The 22,185-nt window shown below is 27.6% G+C and overlaps 1 protein-coding gene across 2 annotated transcripts in view; it reads left to right on the top strand.

Moving 5' to 3' along the window:
* The first annotated feature begins 1,093 nt into the window (after nt 1–1,093).
* The window catches only part of LOC107455395 (Synaptotagmin 4), a 48,841-nt gene continuing 27,749 nt past the window's right edge, over nt 1,094–22,185 (top strand). Inside the window, exon 1 of one of the 2 annotated variants that reach the window (XM_016072948.3) lies at nt 1,094–1,470. In XM_016072948.3, coding sequence (XP_015928434.2) covers nt 1,431–1,470 — 40 coding nt within the window. In that variant the 5' untranslated portion in view covers nt 1,094–1,430. Of the gene's footprint in view, nt 1,471–18,298; nt 18,589–22,185 lie in introns of those variants that run through there. The other variant, XM_016072947.3, reaches the window with a different exon arrangement.

Raw genomic sequence — 22,185 nt, 5'->3', positions numbered from 1 at the left:
TAAAACAAAAGTTGGGAAAAAAATGCTATAAAAAGCCTAAATGTCATCATTTAAGGGAGAGATTGGTGCAGATTAGGAGGCAACGTTCATGGCCCCTCTACAAGCTTCTCCGTAAGGACAGATGGCGAAAGTTCATTACAACTGATGAAGCTTGGATCTATCTATCTGATACCAATGCTGAATCTTAAGTTCAATATCTTAGTCGCGGGCAGAACAGGCGAGACTTGACACCATCAACCACGGTGCCTCATCCCAAAGGCGTAATGGTTTGGATGGGCATATCTGCCCATGGTGTGACCAAACCTCGGGTTGTGAAACCTGGGGCCAAAATAAATTCTGAGTATTATATACAGAAGATATTAAAGCCCTTTCTTAAGGATGATTACTGCAGATTGTACCCTAATGGTGATGCTGTGTTCCATCAGGACTCTGCCCCATCGTATGCATCTAAGGTCACCCAGAAATTCCTAACAGATCAGCAAGTGCAATTCCTGAGACCAGAATAATGGATTCCAAACAGTCCTGATGCTGCACCATGCGACTATTTCCTATGGGGACATCTGAAAAACAAACTGAATAAGCGAAGAATTTCTACATTGAGAGGCCTTCAAAGAGCTATTGGAGAAGAGGTGAAGAAAATCCCCCAGGAAATCATTTTGCGGGCTTTAAAATCATTGCCGAAGAGTTATAGACAAATCTATTATGCCGGAGGTCGACATATTGACAAGCATCGCTGAATTTATGTAATAAATTTTGGAAATATAAACATTCAAAAATGATCCCTATATTTTTTTGCTACCCTGTATGTCTTTTTTTTAAGTCTCGTTGTTTTTTATTGTTCAATACAATTATAAATTATCGACTTCACTTTCGATAACTGATTTGGTAAACAAACTCCTAAATGTTTCATATTTACTACTATCAAAATAATAGCCTTATTTTTCTGAATCGACAAGATTGAAGAAACACATCATCTCTTACTCAAAACCAGAAGTAATTACCATCTCTTGCGTTCTTCCGCGAAAGATTTATTTGGGCGTAGTAAAAGGTGTGTACATCAGACACCAAGGAGTCAGATTGGAGCCGGCCGCCCGTAACCATAGAAACGAGGCACACAATGATCGACCCTACGCCCCAAGGGCTGCTCAGAAGGCCACTTCTACATCAACCGGGCATATACCCTGTTTTTTTAGCGTGAGTGAGTCAGCGAAAGAAACAAGCAACTTTGGACTGGCTATTATTAACAAGAAACGTAATAAATCGCGTATAAGAAATCAATTGAAGAGCCATTGGATCTTCCAGAAGTGATAAACAAGAGAGAAAAGGTCCGATCTGACCATTTTTCTCTTTGTACGTAAGCCATTTCGCCCATATGGTATGAGTGTTACGTAAGATATTTTCAACAGTTTGTAGCGCATTCGTGAAAGATCATGCCTCCACCAGGTCCTGTTGATCAGATCCATATAAAAGGTGAGATTTATCATCCATGAAATTCGTGAAATGTTTTAAATGTGTAAAATGTTTAGAGTTTTCATAGGTTTAAAGCCATTTGTATGCTTTTTTGTGTATTTTTATGTTAGGGTTGATCTTTATATTACGACCATATGGGATCAAATTTATCCCTCTACTTTGCGGGTATAAGCATGATTAATGCTCGTATACACTTTGAAAAAATGTATAGTCTATACCTTTTATGTGTTTTAATTATAAAAAAATCTTATATTTGAAATACAAATACGTAAAAAGTGACAAATATTATTAAAATATTAATTCGTAAAGTTTAAACACTAAAAGATAAAATAACTGTAAAATTACTGTTAATAACTGTTAATTAAGGTTGCTGCTAATATTTTTACAAAAGTTATGATCAAAATAATTTGATTAATATTTTTTTATTGTCATTTTCAATTCATTGATGTAATATGGAGGGAGGAGGCATTTGATCATTCCCTTTGATCTCTTCTCCTTGCACCAAAAAAGTTTAGTATTGTTTTGAGAAGAAGAAAAAATATGTTCAAGTAAGAAAAACTAATGATAAATAATTAAATTTTATTAATAATAAATTACTTACAAACTAATTTCTTAATTGTTTTTTTCCCTAGAAAATAAAGGATGCGCACCTTTTAGACTTGCGTAGTTTAATGCCTCGTCCTTTCATAATATGATCTTTTTCTTCCTTTAATTTCGAATAGATCAACAAATATTGATGTTTTAAAATTATTTTGTAAATTATTTAAGAAATGGAATTGAAATTTGAATGATATAAATTGTTTATTTTTCATTGCATGAAAGTAAGAAATCTGTAGATTGTTTAGAATTTAGTTAAGTAAACATGATGTTTTTTGTCACAGAGAGTATTTATAATAAAACACTAGTCACGTGGTTGGAATCACTAATTAACACTCATGTAAGTACCCTTATAATATTAAAGTAAGAATCTTTTAACATTTTTCTCAGACATATTCAAAACTGTTTTTATGATTTAAATATCGTTGAAATTTATAATTTATGAAAAATTATGAAATTTGGATAAATACATAATGCAATGAAGATAAGTTTTTCGAGTCAAAATAAGTTTCAAAAACCACCATAAGGTGGCGTATCATAGCTGTATAGACACCATACACAAATAACAATCAATATTTTTCCAAACATTTAGCATCTTCTGCTTGAAAAAGATGCTCAAAATGATGGCCTCTATTGTTTGCAACTATCTAGGAGCATAAAATCGCGTTTTCAGTCGTTCAAATCACGTGTGTTGGGAATGTTACGCACATGGAATGCTTTGTTATCTTTAAGTTCTGTTAAGTTAAGTGTTATCTTTAATAAAAGTTTTTGAAGAGTCCCTATAACTTAAAGTCACTAAGATTCAAGTCTGGTGATCTAGGAGGCCAAGCTGTAGCTAATTTTCTTTCCCAGATAAAATTCCTATAATTTCATTATGCTAGTACCCGGTTTTCGTGAAATTCTGCTGCATATCTTTGTAAAGAGACTACAGACAAATGCTAACTTTTATCATGGACACCTTTTTAACGTATTACAATTACGATCATTTATTAACTCAAATTGTTAAAAATTGAGCCAAAAATAGGGAGAATTATCGTAATGTCAGAAAACTTTCGAAAGATGTAATTATGGCACATTTCATTTTTTCTATGCTAGATATTTATTTGAGAAAAAAAATTAAAAAATGCTGCGTTGAAAATATTTTTATAAATTTCACTTCAGTTATAACTAGAAATTAGAATTATTAATAGGTGTTTTATTTACAAACATGAAGAAAACTATTTTTATGAATTTACATTCGGTACAAAGTTATTCCTGCGGAAGATACATACTTACAAAATGTTTTTAATTAAAATTTTAATTATTTGAATGTGTCATGTGGGGAAAACAGTAAGATTGCTCATTATGTTAATTCAGAGATTACGAGTCAATATATTTTAATTTCGTTGTTAATCAACACAATTATCAATGTTCATTATTTCAATGTACATTATTTCAATTACAATTTTAATAAATATTATATTATTGAAAATAATGATATGCACTCAAAAAGTATCTTAAAGACGTTTGAAATTTATTTATTTCCCGAAACAAGTTTTCAATTCCTTGATTAAGTTTTTAATTGCAAATGCAAGATAAAAATATGATTGGGAAAATGCAGGATTTACAAGCAGGATATTCCATAATCAGCATCTTTGATAAATATTTTGGAACCCTTGTCAAGAATGGATTAAAAAATTATAATCATATTAGAGTTCATAAATTAATATTTAAGCGAGGGAAAAAAAGAAGCACTCTATCAATCTCTATCCAATCATTATAGGAAAAAGAAAGGATTTAAAGCATTAAAATGCTGTTTGCTTTTGAGGTTTGCTTGAAACAGAGAGGATTATACCCATGTGTCCATACCATGTTATACCATGTGTATTATACCAATCTTGTGGTGATTAATATAAACACCTTTAAGTTTCTACCTGCAATCAAACAATTTTTTAAATTTTTAACTCTGCCTTCTTCAATAGTGTTTTGAAACATTTAATTCCAAATAATTATTAAATAGTCTGAACTTAGTGCGCTTTTTGAATTCTTACTTTTTTGCGGGCTTTTGTTGATGCACGTCAGTTAAAATTGAATGATATTTTGAATTTATTATGATCATAACAAAAACATTTGTTCACGGACATGCAACCTACAACATAGTCAGAAAGCCAAATCGTGTAATTTTGGGAAGTTGTTAGTGCAATGTAATTAAGTTAATTAAGTTGGGATGTTGGTTAATACTAATATATAATTTTTACGACTCAGTGTAATTTGGGTCATTTTAAATTTAAATAAATTTTTGACAGTGTTCCTGATAAAGGTTACTGTCTCCAATGTTTTGATTTTTAAATAATTTTGAGTTATATTGTTAATACTTCGCCTTGTCACACTGCGACGCAAATGCTGCGGGTTGGTTATCCGCGGCATACCCATTTATATATGTTTCAAAGTAACCTTCCTTAATGTCCTTTTATACTTGGATGTAAAAGTTTCAGAAAATTTTTTAAAAATTCTCACTCTGAGTGTTCTCTAACTCTGATCTTTGGGTTTCCTAAATAACTTTGACTTCCACAAACATTGTTCATTTAGCAATTTGTTTTTCTTGTTTTAGAGATTGTTAGGAATCATTCACTATACTCTTCAGTTAAATCTTACGCATGAGCTTTGTTTCCAAAAATGAACATTTTGCTGCAAGGATAAAGTATAAGGATATTACAGACATTAAAAACTTCAGATTTGAAGAGCATTAAGAAAAGGACTTTAAATATTGGGAATAAAGCAAGACACATAAAAAGACATAGGTCAACTTGCACTTATGATATCCCATGATTATATGTAATTTTTATTACTGAAATAAAAGTCGAAATAACATTTTTAAGCATCCAAAGTAGTTTACTATATGCTTTTAGAAAATGTATATACACTATCGTGTATATACATTTCTCTTTTAGTTCATAGTTTACTGTACGCGTTTAGTAAATGTATGTACATAAAATTTCTATTTTAAAAATAACGTTTGTGCAATACCTTCTTAATACATTAGATACAGTAAAACTTCCATGTCAGTTTCCCTCCCCTCTTATTTAACGGTAATTAAATCCCCTGTTAATTGAAAATGATTTTAACTTATCGAGTAACAAAAACTGTGTCATACATACCACAGCACAACTAATATACAGTTTGAAATTTAATTTTGAGAAAAAAAATTAAACATTTTGATGTTGTCCCAGGATTGTTTTCCGCTTTGTTAGTATAATTATTGTATTAAATTATTTCTGCTGAGTGGGCAAAAATGAGTCCCATGGCTTTCTGGATGTTCTATTTTTAGATAAGATTGTCATTATTACATTTGTTGCATTCCAATAAGATAAATCAAGTATAGATTATTTACTTTCCCCTCTGTTACTGGCATAAGTGTTTTAAATATACTCTTTCGAGTGTTCTTTTAATAAGCGATAAGATCAAATTAAGAATTTTAGTTTTATAGAAAATTTTTTTTTTTCAATTGAACCTGTGTAAGTAAATTGATTTACAGTTTCACCTCTGTTATTTCCTTGTATTGACTTTTAATTTAGTATTTTATTATACATTAAGTTTATTAAAAGAAATATAGGTCGATATTAATATTTGTAAAATTCAGTAATTTGCGATGCAAGAGCATTTAAAATTTAACGCTTCTGTCAGCTGTACCTTCTGTTGCCTTTTCCCACTCAGTTACCAACCCTTTTTTGAGATTTATTTCTTCATTTAATTTAATAAAAAAAATTAGTAATTGGCACTGTAATTTTGACTGGAGAGTAAATTGTTTGTTTGATCTTTCAGGTAACTTATCTTTTTATTTAAGTACTTTTGAACATTGGTAACAAAAGGGAACTCAAGTTGATGTTTCATTTTTTAACTTTATGTTCCTAATCAAAAAATGTACTGATGTTGCAAATTTTTTAGACAATAAACATTTCTATTACAACTGAAATTTTTCTAAGTAGAAAGTCGAATATTTAATTTAAGAAAAATTTTAAAAATGATGCATATAATTTTGTTTCGGCTCTATAAATAAGAATCGTGCTTAATGTCTGAACACAAGAAGATACTTGTGTTCAGAAGATTCTTCTTTATAGAACTTAAACTATAAAATGTCCCTTTCTGTACCTTTATTTGTGTTTTATTCACATTTTGCTTTATTTATACATAGCACAAAGTACTCTATTTTCATTTAAATGTTTTTTCTGAAGATTTTACTTCAAAGGAATAATATAAATGAATAACATCAGGTGGATGTTATTTCGAAATATTTTATTTAATTAATTTACTGGATTTCTGGTAATTACAGTTCTGGAAATTAATAGATACACCTTATAATATCAGTGTTTTTTTATATTTAAGTATTTTTGTTACAGTTTGAGCTGTAAAAACTTAAATTTGCCTGTAACGAGAATTCGATGTAATAGTACTTTTCCTGCTACTGTGTATTTCCGCTATAATGAGCTTTTACTTCAAAAAGAAATCGCATTGAATTTAAAAATAGATAATAAAACAATAAAACTTTTTAACGTGAGCTCATTCTTTAACATTAATTTTTGCAAACAATGAATTTGCAATCGAAAAATAAAAACAATAAGAATCATTATTATTTCACTCTGGAAAACATGTTTTTTTTTTTCATTTTTAAGATTTTTTTCCTTCAAGAATTTTATTGTTCATTTATGGTTGATTAAATGTATTTACAGCGCCTAAGAGTCTAGCATTCAAGTTTTGCAGACTAAATAATGGGAAAAAATTATTATGTTTTATTTTCCTGAACTTAATTCAAAATATTTAATAGTTGAATAAACTCAAAATGATGTTTTGATGTGATTTCAAGCCCAGACATTTTAAATTATTAAATTCAGCAAAATAGAATTTAAAAAAATAAAAGAACATTTTATTCCTATAAAGGAAATCAATGCTCCAGCGAGGGAGTGGATGATAAAAGGATGAGAAACAACAGATGATGCCAACTGGAAAAAAGAAACTATTTGATTTTTCTTTTCGCTCAATTTCAGACGTAGAAAGTTTTGAAGTTTCATCTCGATAATCTTCCTTCTTTTCAGTGTTTCGAAACTTTTCAACCATTCTTTTTTCACTTTCGTGCAGCATCTAGCACTTTTTTCTTATTCCTTTCTTTTTTTTACAAAATAATTACATGTGAGCTAAAACGCAAGGAAAATAATGGATTTAAAAGTTAAGTATTCTAAGATGGAACGTTTTGTTTTGAAAACAAGAAGAAATTGAATTATTAAAATCTTAAATAAGGAAAAATTTATTCCAATGCATAAAATCGATGTATCAGAATTTAATGCTTCTTTTTAAACACTATCCTTATTCGTTCAAATGCATATTTATATATTTTTTCTTTTATCATATTAAAAAAAATCGCGTACATATTTTTAAACTGCTTTTATTTTCTTATAGTAAATCATTCAGGCAAGCTTCTTTTGGTATATTATAAATCATCTCTAATGATTTTTTAAAGAGTTTGAAGGATCCGTCAACCTCAAAAACTTAAAACTATCATACAAAAAAATTTCCTTTATAAAAAAAAAACTTGATAAATTTCCATTAAAAATAACCCGAAGTCAAGATGTAAGCGGACAGGAGAAAAACAGTATTACAAGTAATGCCAACTTCGGATTAAAGTTTTTCTAACCGAACTATCAACGTTATCGCTTTCTACTTATCTTTCGTTTACAAATGTGTACCCCCTTAGTTTACGCTCTACATATAAATTTCACTTCCTGATATTTACGTTGTTTGAGGTTTGCATCCGTCTGAATAATTGAACAATGCTTTGGGGATTTTGATTAAGAAGTTAGTTTAAATTCGGAATTTAATTAGAGTTTTTTTGACAAACTTATTCGTTAGCAACTTTAATGCATATTTGCTTGAAATTACAAATCAACATTTAATACAATGCTTATACCAGCAAGTATTCAATTAATTCGAATCGATAAAAACCACATTATTGAAGGACTTCATTAATTTGATCGCCTACTCTTGTTTGCTATTGAATTTTAATTAAGGGATTTTTACTTGCGGAAAATTTATTTGTTGGTGGAAAAATTCTTTTTTCGGTTAATATTTATTTAAAATTTTCTTTTGAGGGAATTTTGAAGTTTTATTATGACGGATTAAGACGGTAATACCAACTTCATACAACGTAATTTTGAAGATAACATAAGCTTTTTTAGAACTACAGATACTTCTATCATAATCTATTATATATAATTCTTCTACACAATTTCTACTTTTTCTTATTTACTGACCTTTATATAAAGTCTCCTTACTTTATTAAATGATAATCTGGAATATAGCTCATAATTCCAATTTATTTATTTTTATAATACTAGTTAACTAGCATAATTTGGGTTTATAGAAACACATTTTAAAATGGTAAGTATCGAGAGCTAAAATCTAATGTAAATTTTTGTTTTGAGTTTCCAGTATTTTCAATACATGCCAGTTAGTTAGCCAGTTGAGTTTCCAGTATTTCAGTATTTTTATTGTTATCTTTTATTGTTCAATGAATACACTGGCGGACAATTTTTTTTCTGTTCCATGAGAATTTTTTACAGATGTTAGATAATTTCGCATCTCTGATTTCAAATCTGCAATTAGTTTTTTCTCTCTTCAAGTTACAGTTTTCTTTAATCTATTTTTTTGTCGAAATGTACTAGTTTAAAAACGTTATATATTAAAAAGGGGTCGTAGAAATATTGTGAAAAATTTCTAGGAGAGTTAGAGCATATAATTAGGATTAAAATTGCATAGGAACCCCTTCCTGAAAATGTCGTCATACGCTACTGTGTATTAAACTGTTTCTTCGTGCTTCTGAACAAGTCATAATAGGGACGCGCACCTAGCTGCGTATGTCAACTTTTCGGGGCATGGGTTTCTATGGAGTTTTAATCCTACTGATGTGTCTTACCGCCCCCAGAAGTTTGCCTCAACATTTATGCCATCTTTATTTCATATAAGAATTTTGAACTTGCAGATTTCGACAAAAAATAGACTAAAAATGTCATTTTAAAATATCTGTAGCTCGAACAAAACTGATTTAAGATTTAAAATCTCCACATCCGAATTAGGCAAGTTCAAGTATTTGTCCCCAGTGTTATTTATCAGGCAATAAATTTAATATTTATTACTACATTAACAATTTTGATGAGAAAATTCATGAAAAAAATTCGTGCTTTTTTAAATGACCTATATATATATATATATATAAGCTAAAAAATTGAGAAAATATGGGAAAAAATACAAAATAATGACAAGAGAAAAAAATTATTAGCAATAATATTTTAAAAGAATTTAAAAGATCATAATTTTTAATACCTTAAAAAAAAAATTATTTAAAATTTGGAAAACAAAACTAAGAAAAGATATAATCTCTTCATCAGCTCACACGATTATATCCGCAAAAGGAGTGCTTTCTAATATTGTATTAATATAGCCAAAGCAAAATATATCAATACAACAGTGTGAGGAGCACTCAAAAAATTTTAAACGAAATTGGAACACATTAAGTAAAAAATATGTACGGAAAANTATATATATATATATATATGCATGTATATATATATATAAGCAAATAATATATATGTTAAAAAGCATACCTATTTACCTTAAAACAAATGTTCAATGGATAAATACTTCATTTAAGGATTTTCTCTGAAAATAAAAATCCTTAAGCAGAAATGAATAAATGTGATAAAATCATTAAATGTTTCTAAAGTAACATCCAATTTTCCTGAAAAAGTAAATAATCGAATACATTTCATTTCGTTGCAAAAGAAATCGAGAATCCCTCATTTGAATTTCTAAAATGAGTTTTGGAATCTGGTTAGCTAAAAGTAATTGTCTCAAGAACAACAAGATTCAACGATTTTCTTACGTTTAATTATTTCTATTAATGTGTTAATTAGGAAGTGAAGCCGCACTCTTCGAATCCTTTTTGCGGCAAAATTGTCGTGGAAGTCTCAATAAGACCCTCTAATCAATAGCATTAGCAAACAAATTGATTACAAGTTGAAACAATTTCAGCGTCTATTTTCGTTTGGATTCACACATTTGCAAGGAAATTAGAATGCTAATGTTACGAGAAAGTACTTTAGCTGAAAAGGAAAACGATACAAAAACTTACATTGGAAGAAAAAGAACATTCTGAAAATAAATGTATTCTTTTTCATGGAACAATACTTTTCGTATTTGAAAAGATATTTTCTCTTTCCTCAATATAGAGTACAAATTGTATCCCCGAATTAATTTAAACTTTGGGGAAAAAAAACTATTTGAAAAACTAAAAAACATAAAATCCCAGGATTGAACTTGTTTTTTTGGCAACATGAAAATAGTTTATTAATCAAATAACTGACTAAGGTTTTAAACCTACTCCTACACTTCAATGAAAAGCCAGTACTCTATTTCAGACTGAGAAAAAAAGTATGGTCAAAACTACTATATTATGGATAAATTTACTGTGTTTCTGTCTCTATGGGAACATCAAAAACCTTGGCAATTTTTAACCTAAGCGCTTTGGTTAGGATTTTGGTTAAATTAACCATAAAATATAGTATTATGATATGTGATAAAATTTAGTAATTATGACAAAATTTCATGATTTTATCATATTTTTTAAGAGGAGGGAATAAAAACCGTTTATTTGGTTAAATTTGCTCTTTGGTTTTTTTTTGTTGAAAATCTGTGTTAATAAGATCTACAATTTTGAAAACCAAAGTTTCCTGAAAACCATTACCGTATGAATAAAAAAAATTACCAAATGAATAGCTTATAAATATCATAGATTTTGGTTTAATTATCAGAATTATGATGTTTTTTACCATTACCATCATACAATACAGTAATTATACTTAATTTTTTTTTCTCAGTGCAAAACCACTCTGTATTTTATAGAATTCTGTATTGGATATTTCCTAGAGAGAACGTATAGAAATAAAATAAAAATTTGTAATACGGGATTGCGAACAGACAAAGAGAAATTAAATCTAAATTCTTGATTTTTTTTTAGTATAATATAAACATTTATTATGATTAGCGGGCGTAACTAAGAATTCTCACCATGGATTCTTTATATGCAGTTTCAGATATTTTAGTATATTAGAAGACATTTCTTTTTAACAACTTGAAAATGAAATTCATTGAAAACAATATTTTTTTAATCGTTTGCATGATTAATTTTTCAATTTTCTACTGATTTATTTAAAAATTTAAATGTAATGTAATTTCTGTTATTCGTAGAATTTTTCTTTTATTGACTTTACAGTTTTTGTTTATTTAAATAATAACAAATTCAGATTTCTGAAAAATTCCCTTCAAAAAACATTATTCTCCTTTTCTATTCAAATCTCCGCAGACCATATTTTTTTAACAGTAAATTTAATAAGTTTTAAGCAGTTTATACTTGTAGTCACTTAGAGTTCATGTGCGGTTTTCTATTTACAGCTTTCGAATAAAAGAATGCTGATTATATTATCAGAAAAAAAGTTTACATTTATTTATGTGAATGTTCAGAATAAGTAGTTTGACAAAAGTTGTTTGTTAAATATAAGATTAGAGTTTGTATTTTAGAAATTGTAGAATTCATTGTAGTTTTTATAGTACATAGATTGCTAATTAACCGGTATGGTCGAGAAATGCCTCGTTTCGAGCAAATGAATAACCCGCATAATCGAATTTATATATAATCTGATTAAAGCTTCTAAAAAAATAAGAGTAGTAAAATTATTATATGACATTAATAAATATTTTTTAATACAAAAGGAAGAATATATACTAGATATACATTTTAGTGTTTTATCATGTTATTCATAAATTTTGGCAATTCATTGCTGATTAAACCACAAAATCATGGTTTAATCAAAATTTTTATAGGTCTCGGTTTTCTTTGTCTTTTCGTCACGTATAATTGAGTTTATTCACAATTTAAGTAAATTTCTTCAATAAATGTCCTAAATGGCAGGGAAAAAATATTATACAATAATCGAGTTTTGAAAAATTATTATACGTATAATCGAGTTTATTCGAAATTTTATTAAAAAAAAATTCTTTTTTAAAATTTCTTAAATAGGAAATAATTTAAGGATTAATAATATAGGAATAATAACTGTTCAGGGAGATAATAAATCCTTATATAGGATATAAGTTTCTTAATAGGATAGGAAAAGTACTGTACAACAAGAAGAGAATGCACTTACATTTTGGTATTAAAGCACGTTATTTATGCATTTTGGGAATTCATTGTTGATTAAATCAGAAAACCATGGTTTAATCTAAATCTTCATAGGTCACGGTTCGTTGTCTTTTTGTCACATATAATTTACGTACCAGTACGTACCATGATAATCGAGTTTATTCGACATTTAATGCTAATTTCTTCTCTAAATGAAAGGAAAAGCGTGACTATGATAGGAAAAACGCTATTTCGGCATGAAAAACTTCTCAACTCTGTACAACTCATTCGCAAAGTGCATTTCCAACCATTATCCTATTCTTAACTTTTCTCCAGGTTTTTTACAAAAGAGTTTGAAATTAAATAGCATATTTTGATACATATTGATTGGCTACTCTTGTCCTGGCTCATTTCTCAACAGCTGTGAATGACGTCATTTCTTGAAATTCATTAAAAGCCATTTCCCGTTCCAGAAATAATCCGAGCTGCTGGGATGCTCTCCTTTCAAATCGATTAAGGGGATACTTTAATGGATTAAAATTACTTAGAAGATTTTAAGATTTTAAGAAAATTGTTTTTTTATAGCAATTTTGCATTTTTAGACAAAATTTTCTTTTTTATGGTTTTATTTGCTACATATAATCTGGCATTTGGTGCAAAAAGTACTGACATAACTTCTAAGAGCACACTTATTGCATGTTCTGGGTCTAACACTATTGTGCACATATTTTCAACACTAACGTTCTCAGTATTCTCAGTATTTGTGTGCACACACCACAATAGTAATTTTTTGGTATAATTTTTTTGGTATATCACACATCATGTCGGAGATGGGAACGTTAATTAATTCAACCACTAAAAAGCACTAATCAATTTATAAGGTTAGGAACTTGTTTCTTAATTTAAGCTAGATTCATTTGGAGGTTATTTGAGAATATCCTTACCTCACGTTATCCCCTTCTTAGCAGAGTTATACATAAATGTAGAAAATTAATAAGAAATATAAGCACATGATAAAATTTTTGACTGAATATAAAACAAAACTTATAATGAACCATAGTAAGATAATTACCTGAATAAAGTCGAAAACTTTTTTTGCAGTTGTAGTAGTTACATTTCGTTTACGACCAAAGTATTTTGATATTAAATCGAAAGATGTTTACCAATTTTAAATTCGAAAATAATTCAATTCAAATAGTTAAGTCATTGTACAATCCTAATTAAATTTTTAATAATAATGTGTATAATATTCTATAATGTATTCCAAAACTAGAATATGAAACATGTTACACGATTCTCAAATTTTCATTAATATGATAACTAGGCTGCTTAAGAGAACGCTGTGTTAAATCTTTCGCTTCCATAGATTTTAGGAATCTAAATGAATCGAAGCTGATGTTAAGTTAATAAAGAAAATGCTAATTTGTGACACAATTAAATTAGAAAAAATTAAGTGTTCTTTGTATCATTTAATTTTTTAGGTTTTTTGGTTTGTTTGGTTTTTTAAAAACAAAAAAAAATCAATTTTTGTTAAAATGTGAAACCATTTTAAAAATTACACCTTTGTCTGTTTTTCTAGATAATTATTACTTCTAGTAAATGCAGGCACTGTAGCGATTTCTGTACTCATATGTCATACTAGCTCCCCAATATGTCTACTACATCAGGAGACAACATTTTCACTTCGTCATCGTATCTGAATCAGGATCATTATTGACAAGCCAGTCATCTTGTTTATTTATGATGCGTTTAACATTTTTTTTAACCTCTTGTAAATCTATATAGTAGTAATTTTCAAAGCAAATATTTAATCCAGCTATTTTAATTAAAATTGTAAAAAGAAAACTTCGTCTGTATAATTTCTTTTTTCCTTTTTAGGAAAACGCACGTTTGTCTCTACCTTAATTATCCTTTGTATCACTTAAAAAAATGGCTATTTTCTTCCCATATTTAAACCTTAATATATTTTATGAAAAAGATGAAAAGACAATGAATAAATATTAAGTTTTTATTGACATTTATTTTTTGCCATCATAAAAACCATTGTTATAAAAATTTAAATAATCAATTTAATAATATTAATCACTCTCATAGAACTCAACTTTCTATTTGCGTGCTACAAAACTTATTTCTTAGACTGCTGAGAAGGCCTCAATTTTATCTAGGGTAATATATCACGTCTGAGCATAAACAAGAGCATAAAAAACTGTTAATTTCGCCAAATACAAATTTTCAGACTTCACAAATCTCTTCTCGAAGGACAATTTTATGAACTAAAAAGAAAAGTGCAGACATAGTCTTTCATAACATTTGCGCTGAATTAACTTTGAAAAGTTTAAAGACTCTCTGTTGTGTGTAGAGATGAGTATATCATATCCGTGGACATATATTATTGTCATGATGATCAGATCACTATTTAAATTTGAAAAATAAATTAGTGCATACTGTTACATTGAAAAAAAAACTATTATATTATCGTGCGAATTAAAGTAAATTTACTTAATATTGAAAAATTTATTTCAACATTTCAACTATATATATGTACTTGTATTTGGATATAGTCATTGTGTGAAAAAACAGGCAAATTATTGAATGTCATAAATAACAAGTTAAGTTCGAAAAATAGAATCAAAGGTAATTAAATTAATGGGTACGTGATCATTAAGGAAAGTGGCACGCTATCGTGGGATAACAATAACCCAATAGGTTCAAAAGGTCACAAAGTGTGAGGTTTGAACAAATTGGTATCACCAAATTTGGAATAAGGGTGAAAACTAAGAATTAATCAAAATTCAAGATTAAAAGATACTTACAGATAAATATCATTCTTATTGCATTAGCTTTATACTCCTGACAATATTAGTTTGATGATAATATTACGAAATTTAGCAAAGCTGAATATTTGTAAACATTTCAACTGTCTGTAAATGTTTTACATGCAATATTTATGCATACAAATTATTTAGTATTAATGACTCAAATTGATTTAGGTGTATACAAGCATTTATTATGAGTAGAGCCCGGATTTTGATGACCTGAAAAATATAAACTAATGCCCTTAAAAAGTGCAAAAAAATGCCCTCAAAAAGTGCAAAAAATGCCCTTAAAAATGCTCTAAAAATGCAAAAATTGCCCTCAAAATGCCTTATGACATGACTTGAATAAAGTAAAAATATTGAACTAAAACAATGTTTTACTCTTCAAAATTATTATGAGTCATTATAAAAAATATAAAGCAATGCAATACTTGTTCTACGTTCATTAAAGTTTGAAAAATATGTTTTATATCCTAAAATAACAACAAAAAAAAAAATGGAAAATGTATTGACTCCAAAACATTTTAATTTTGTATCGAAACTTTAATGAATATAACAACTTCCATCTCATAATATTACTAAATATCAGAATTACATTGGATTAGTAAATGATTTTTGATATTTTGAAATGTAAACGAGCGTCTCTTGCCTGGAAGTAAATTTTTGTAAATGGAGAAGCTTCTTTCAACGTCTACTGATGTTATTGGTGCGTACTTGAAAAAGACGGTCTCATTTACTGACAATTCTTCTTCAATTTGAAAAGATGTTGCTTCACCTGTTAATATCCTAGAGATTTTCTTCATTGTTTGGAAAACCACTGTTCTTTTCCAAAACTTTGTTCAATTTAGCTGCTACACTCTGTGCTATTTTTCCTTTTGCTTTTTGCAACACTTGACTCACTACGTCAATATGATTTATTGCATCGCAAAGTTCCAATTCTTGTTTCTCCAAGCTTGTAATTGTCGAGGATACAATAGCAAAGTTAGATTTGATAAATGATAAGTTTCCTTCGATTTTATCAAAGGTCAACACGTTTTGCGCTATCTTAATTGATGCAGCATCTTCTGAATCAAGACAAATTATAAGACAAATCTTGCATTTCATGAAATAAAAATGCCCCAAAAAATAATAAAAATTGGAAAAAATTAACAGTAACTTAAAAAATGCATTAAAATGCAAAATACGTCCCAAAATTTAAAAACAAATGCCCTATAAATCTAAAAAAATGCTCTAAGGGACAAAAATGTCCAAAAATGCAAATGTCATCAAAATCCGGGCCTTAATTCTGAGCAACATTTGTGTGATACTAGTCCATTATGACTCACAGAAATTATTGATTTTACTAGTCCGTAGACAATTTCACTGGCTCTTTTTCTAAACCCTATAAGCTTACAACTTAAATATTAAATAAATAAAAATGTTAAATAAAACTTTTAAATTGTTGTTAACTAATTAAAAAATGCAAATGAAGCTTTGCATAAATCGAAATTTTATTGCAGTCTAACCCCGCTATAATAAACTCGGGATGTAGTGAACGCTTTGTTGTAGTGAATGCCTTTTAGTGGGGCTCGTTCGAAATGTTATTTAACTAATGTCATTTCATACGGTTATTATTAACAGCTAAAAAATTAACTGTTCATTTATAGAAGATTTAAATTTCGTTTTTGCAGTTGTTTCAATAAATGTCACAAAATTGACTTTCAATTAAAAGTGAAGTAATACACATCATAAAAGAGTAGTTAAAATGAATTATTTCGCAGGAATAAGTAGTGCGAATGGTAGAGCGAATCGATCGCAAAGAAATTCCAACTTTTAAAATCAACTTATTTTTACAATAATTCCAGCTAATGTTAAAAATGAGCAGTTACAGTTAAAAATGAAAAATAATACGCATAGTAAAATAGTGTTCAAAATTAGTTATAATTCGCTGGAATAAATAATGCGAGTGGTTATAAAAACAGGCGAATGGTAGAGTGAATCGGGCGCACAGAAATTTCAACTTTTAAATTAACTTTCTTTTAAAAAACGTCGGAAATAAAAAACATAAGCATTTAAAAAGGTTCCAGAAATGAAGACAACGATAAACGGCCGAAAAATTCACTATAGGGGACAACCACTTCGTTATAAAGAGAATATTTTGAATGTTATTTATAATTCTGATTAAAAATAGGGAGAAATTCACCGTAATGAAGTTTTATGGCAGAGGGACTCTAAATTTTTTGTTAGCTAATAATTTTTAAAACAAAGTCTGTGCTATTGCAACCACTTTTTGCAACATTACTACTGCAATATACTAAAAACCATTTTTCCAAAGATTTTGGATATAGTGAACCATCATTTATAGTGGACTTATTGTTAGGTCGGCAGACAGTTCACTATTGCGGGTTTCGACTGTTTTGTGTTTTAATAAACTGGTTAAATGTCACATGTTTACCATTAGTTGAGCGTCGTGTTAAAAGTAAAATAAAAGTGATTAAAGTAAAATTAGACGAAGAAATACAAAGAATATGTAATATTATTCGCGGAATATTATACACGGAATATTATTTCGAGATGGTCCAAATCAGACATTAGTAGTCCCAGACCATCGTTAAATTTGAGCCCTGAAAAGTGTTATAAAGTAGTAATTTTCAANATTACTTTATATTATGTATTTAACTCTTCTTTTGTTAACATGGAAGAACGTAAATACTTTTCGTTCCGTAAAAGATCCTTAAAGGAGTATCTTAATTACACATTTTAGGTTTCTCAAGTCAGGTTTCGGGGCTTATTTAAACCACATATCTATTTTCCATCTTAAAAAATTCTATTTACCCTAAAATTAAAAATCATTATAATCACAGGAAATTGGTCGCCATCAGATGTTAATGTTTTTTATATTTATATTATAAGAACTTACGATGTAAAAATCATTATAATAATATGCTGAGATATTTGGGAAGGAAATATGATTAATAACCAGTTTTCCCGGGGAAAATCTCTTCAAAACACTTTAACCTTTGGGAATTGAACGAAATGCAGGTAAAAATGACGTTTGGTAGTCATTCTTCATAAAACTTCTTTCTTCACACGTAGAGAGAGTATCTGCTTCCACAGATTTCTCACCACGGGTATTTAGTAAGTCATGGCTAAAAGCGTACACTCACCCACAAATGGGAAAAAGAAATAATTTCCCATTGGTCGGCTGTTGCTATAGCAACCGCCTCTACGTACTTTAGCTGAGCAAGCGCAATGGGGAAAAACCAGTCAATTCAATGGTTCGATGGAATATTCCTTATCTTAATCGGAATATGTGAAGAAACATTAAAACACTATTCACAATTGTTTTGAACTAATAGGTTCTTCTAGGGAATATGTACGGCATGATTGGGTGTATGAGTTAAAAAACAAACAAACAATCGTGTTGACATTTAGAAGTAGATATAAAAACTGACATGCATTTACGAAGTATATTGGCAGAATCGAGAGAAGATGGCCCTGAAATTAAAGCAGTGGAAGAAGGTTTTTTTTTATTCCTTAATACTTTTATTATTTTTAAAAAAATTTCTTTTTATTTTCGAAAGCAATAGAGATATTTTTAAGTTTATCTATTTATTGAATATTTTTCGCTATAAGTTATTTAACTTGATGATTTAAAGTTAATGATATGATCAGTTGTAATAATAAACAATATAATTAAATTGAAGAGAAATTAAATACCTATTAAAGAAATCTGTTATTGTAAGAAGAACTATGCTATTCTTCTAAAAGCAAATTATGTTCTTAAAATTTATTCATCATGACCAAATATTATTGAAAATTTTTTCGATACTATGAAAAATATCATTTATGAAAAATATCATCGATTTTATGAAAAATATCATCGATTTTATTAAAAATATCATTGAAAATATCAAAATATCAAGTTTCACTTAGTTATTTTAAATTTATTATTTATCACAATATTATTTATATAGATTATTTTTTTGCTTATTACTTATTCAAAATTTATCATTTGGTTTTAATTCTGATTTAACTTTGTTAAGATTTTGAAGTTAAACAGTTAATTATTTATAGTATATAATTAGCAGATCATTTTATAAAATCTATTAAAGCTTATCTTTTCACGCTTAAAATTTTATTTCTAAAGCATGAGATTTCAGTAGTAACAGAGAACAGAGATAATTCTAGTCATTTATAATTGCATGTATATATATANATAGATATATATATATTGAACATACGACAATTTAACACTTACTGTATTTATATACTTACTTTATATTTAAAGGCGCAACTTTTTAGCGATTTTACGATAAAAAAAAGTAATAACTTAGGTAATAAGAAAGGGTTGAACCTCCCGTTGGGCCTTACCTGTTATTTTTACATAATCATTTTCGATTGTTGGTGAATTTTTTATATTCAATTAAAAATTTATTGAGTTAAATATCCAAAAATTTTAATTGTATTAACATAAATTTTGTTTAAAATATTTAGTTCCCTGTCTTATTTATAATAAAGTTTAAACTTTATTCACGAACTTCTTTTAAAATTCTTAATTAAATTTTGGTCGCAATAAGAGAGTCTTCGAATATTTTTCGCCGAATAAATTTTTAAAAATTTTGTAAAAAGTTTATTCTTAATATTCCTTTACTATTGGAAATTATTATTGATTATTCATCTTCTTAACTGCATGCGCTGATTGAACAAAGATTTTTATAAAATTTATTAAAAAACATACTTTATTAGAAAATGTTTCTGCTTCTTATTTATTGTTTAATAGTTTTAAAACATTACTAGATATCTTTCTCATAAAATACTGTATAATAAAATATAATAGCAGCTATCATTTTACAATATAATAATCAGAATATCATAATCAGAATAATCATAATCAGAGACGTATTAATAACAGTATTAGAGTTGCTAGGATTGGATAGCGTGGCGAGCTAGGAATGGAGCTCCTAAGTTTCTTTTAAATGTTTTTACATAAAGGGTACAGAAAAATTTCATTATAACTTTCATTAACTTTACGAAGATTGCAATCAAAGTTTTTTACATCTTCTTTGTGTATTAAAAATCATATTACATGATTTTTTTGACCAACGAGAATTATTTTTAAATAGTGTATATAAATAAATGTTTTTTAAAAATTGTTCTTTTTTTTTTGTTCGATAGTATAGTGAAGAAAATTATATCAAACACTCAGGGTAATTATCGTTTTGAACTTTATTAGCCTAAATTAATATTAAAAATTATCAAACATTGTTGAACGTATTTCTGATTATGCAAAAACTATCACTTTCCATTTAATTATAAATATACAATTGTTACATAAAGTAGCAAAACATAGTAACAATTACTTTTAAAACTAGTTTTGATGCTTAATTGTATGAGATCTATTTTAACGTATGGATTAGATTCTTTCAATGGTAACCTTCCATAACTTTTTGGGTATGAACAGAATTTTTAAACGATACAAACTAAATCTACCACTAAAATTAAATATGCGTTCAAAGCGTTCATTATTTTTTTTAATCAAATATTCATTTATAAAAATTAAAACAACAGCAGTAATTTTTCTATAATTTTTGATCAATAATTTTTTGCAGACTTGGTAGTTTTAAATAAAGTTTGTTATATATATTTGAAATATATTATCAAATCCCTATTTTTTCTTCACAATTATGGTATTTGATAGAAATAAAATTGTACTTTCCTTAATTCCTTATCGGATGTAAATATAACTTTTTAAAACTATACAGACCTAAATATCAGCTCAAATCATATTTTATTTTTTATCAAGATTTAAAAATAAAAATTAAAATTAAATTAAAATAATTTTCTCAACAACTATTTGAAAGCTTGATTGTTTTAAATTAACCTTAAACTAGGGGTGTTTTGGGAATATACGCATTATCAAATCATTATTTCCGCTATACAGTTTACGCATTTAACGGATATGAAACCACTTAATTTTTTACAAAGGCTTTTTAACAAATAAAAATTGTATTTAACTGTTAAAATAAAATAAAATATATTTTTCTGAGAGGGAGAACATTTAAACTACATTTGTCTCATATTTAAAGAAAAAATTATATTTTAAAATTAGCACAACTTAGAAGCTCGGGCAAATATTTTTAAGTCCACTTTTACAGTGAAAGAACTTTTTTACCCTATCTAAAAGCATCTTATTTTCCCTGCGTGAAGATATAGGTTGCCGTAAAACAACTTTTACGTGCTACTTTCGACTATTGCATTCATTTTAGAATTTAAATTATTTTAAATGTTACGGCCTACTTTAAATTTATTTCCCTGACGTTTCAATCTATCGTGATATATCAATACATTGTGAAACAACGATATTTTTAAATATTGCTATAATAGTATTTTTAAAAAGCATTCTCACTAAGGTGAAAATCTTGCATTACAGAAATAGAATATTATAATATTATAGAAGAATAAATTTATTGTTAATGAATAATATAGAGGCCACAATTATCAGCAATAGACAATTAAAAACATAGAATACGATAATATCGCAAGTATTATTAATAACATAATTATCGAATACACTATTGTGGTTGGTTTTCATATATTTCATTGAGATGACAAAAATATTAATGAATGTGAAAAATAATATAAATTAATTAAAATCGCAAACTCGCGATATATCGTTAAATATAGATATTTATTTATGATACTATATCAAAATTCCCATAAAGCAAAAAGTGAGAGATAATGACCGATAAATTATTCCTTAAAAAGTATTTTAAAGTCAGGATATTAGACATATTGTAAACCTTTTTATGATATAAAAGTCCATGTTTGGCTAGATTTTGAAGCACAGAAATAACCCTCACTTACTTGATTTCAACAGTTCTTTTATGGATCATAACACAATATTATAATCTTTATCATTCAAACAGAATAAAAGAAGAAATTAAAAAAATTGTTATATGACAACTACCGTATAAATATGTATTATTCTATATAGTTATTCTAGTAAATCATTCTATACAGTTATTAGTAAAATCTCATTCTTTTAAACTGAAACCAATTATCTATATTAAGATAAATATAAATCATTGTTTTTAAATTTATTTCTTTGCTTAAATA

The sequence above is a fragment of the Parasteatoda tepidariorum genome, chromosome 3 (genome assembly GCF_043381705.1).
Source record: "Parasteatoda tepidariorum isolate YZ-2023 chromosome 3, CAS_Ptep_4.0, whole genome shotgun sequence".
NCBI lineage: Eukaryota > Metazoa > Arthropoda > Arachnida > Araneae > Theridiidae > Parasteatoda > Parasteatoda tepidariorum.
Note: the sequence above shows the minus strand (reverse complement) of the source record. Positions and strands in the feature narration are given on the sequence as shown.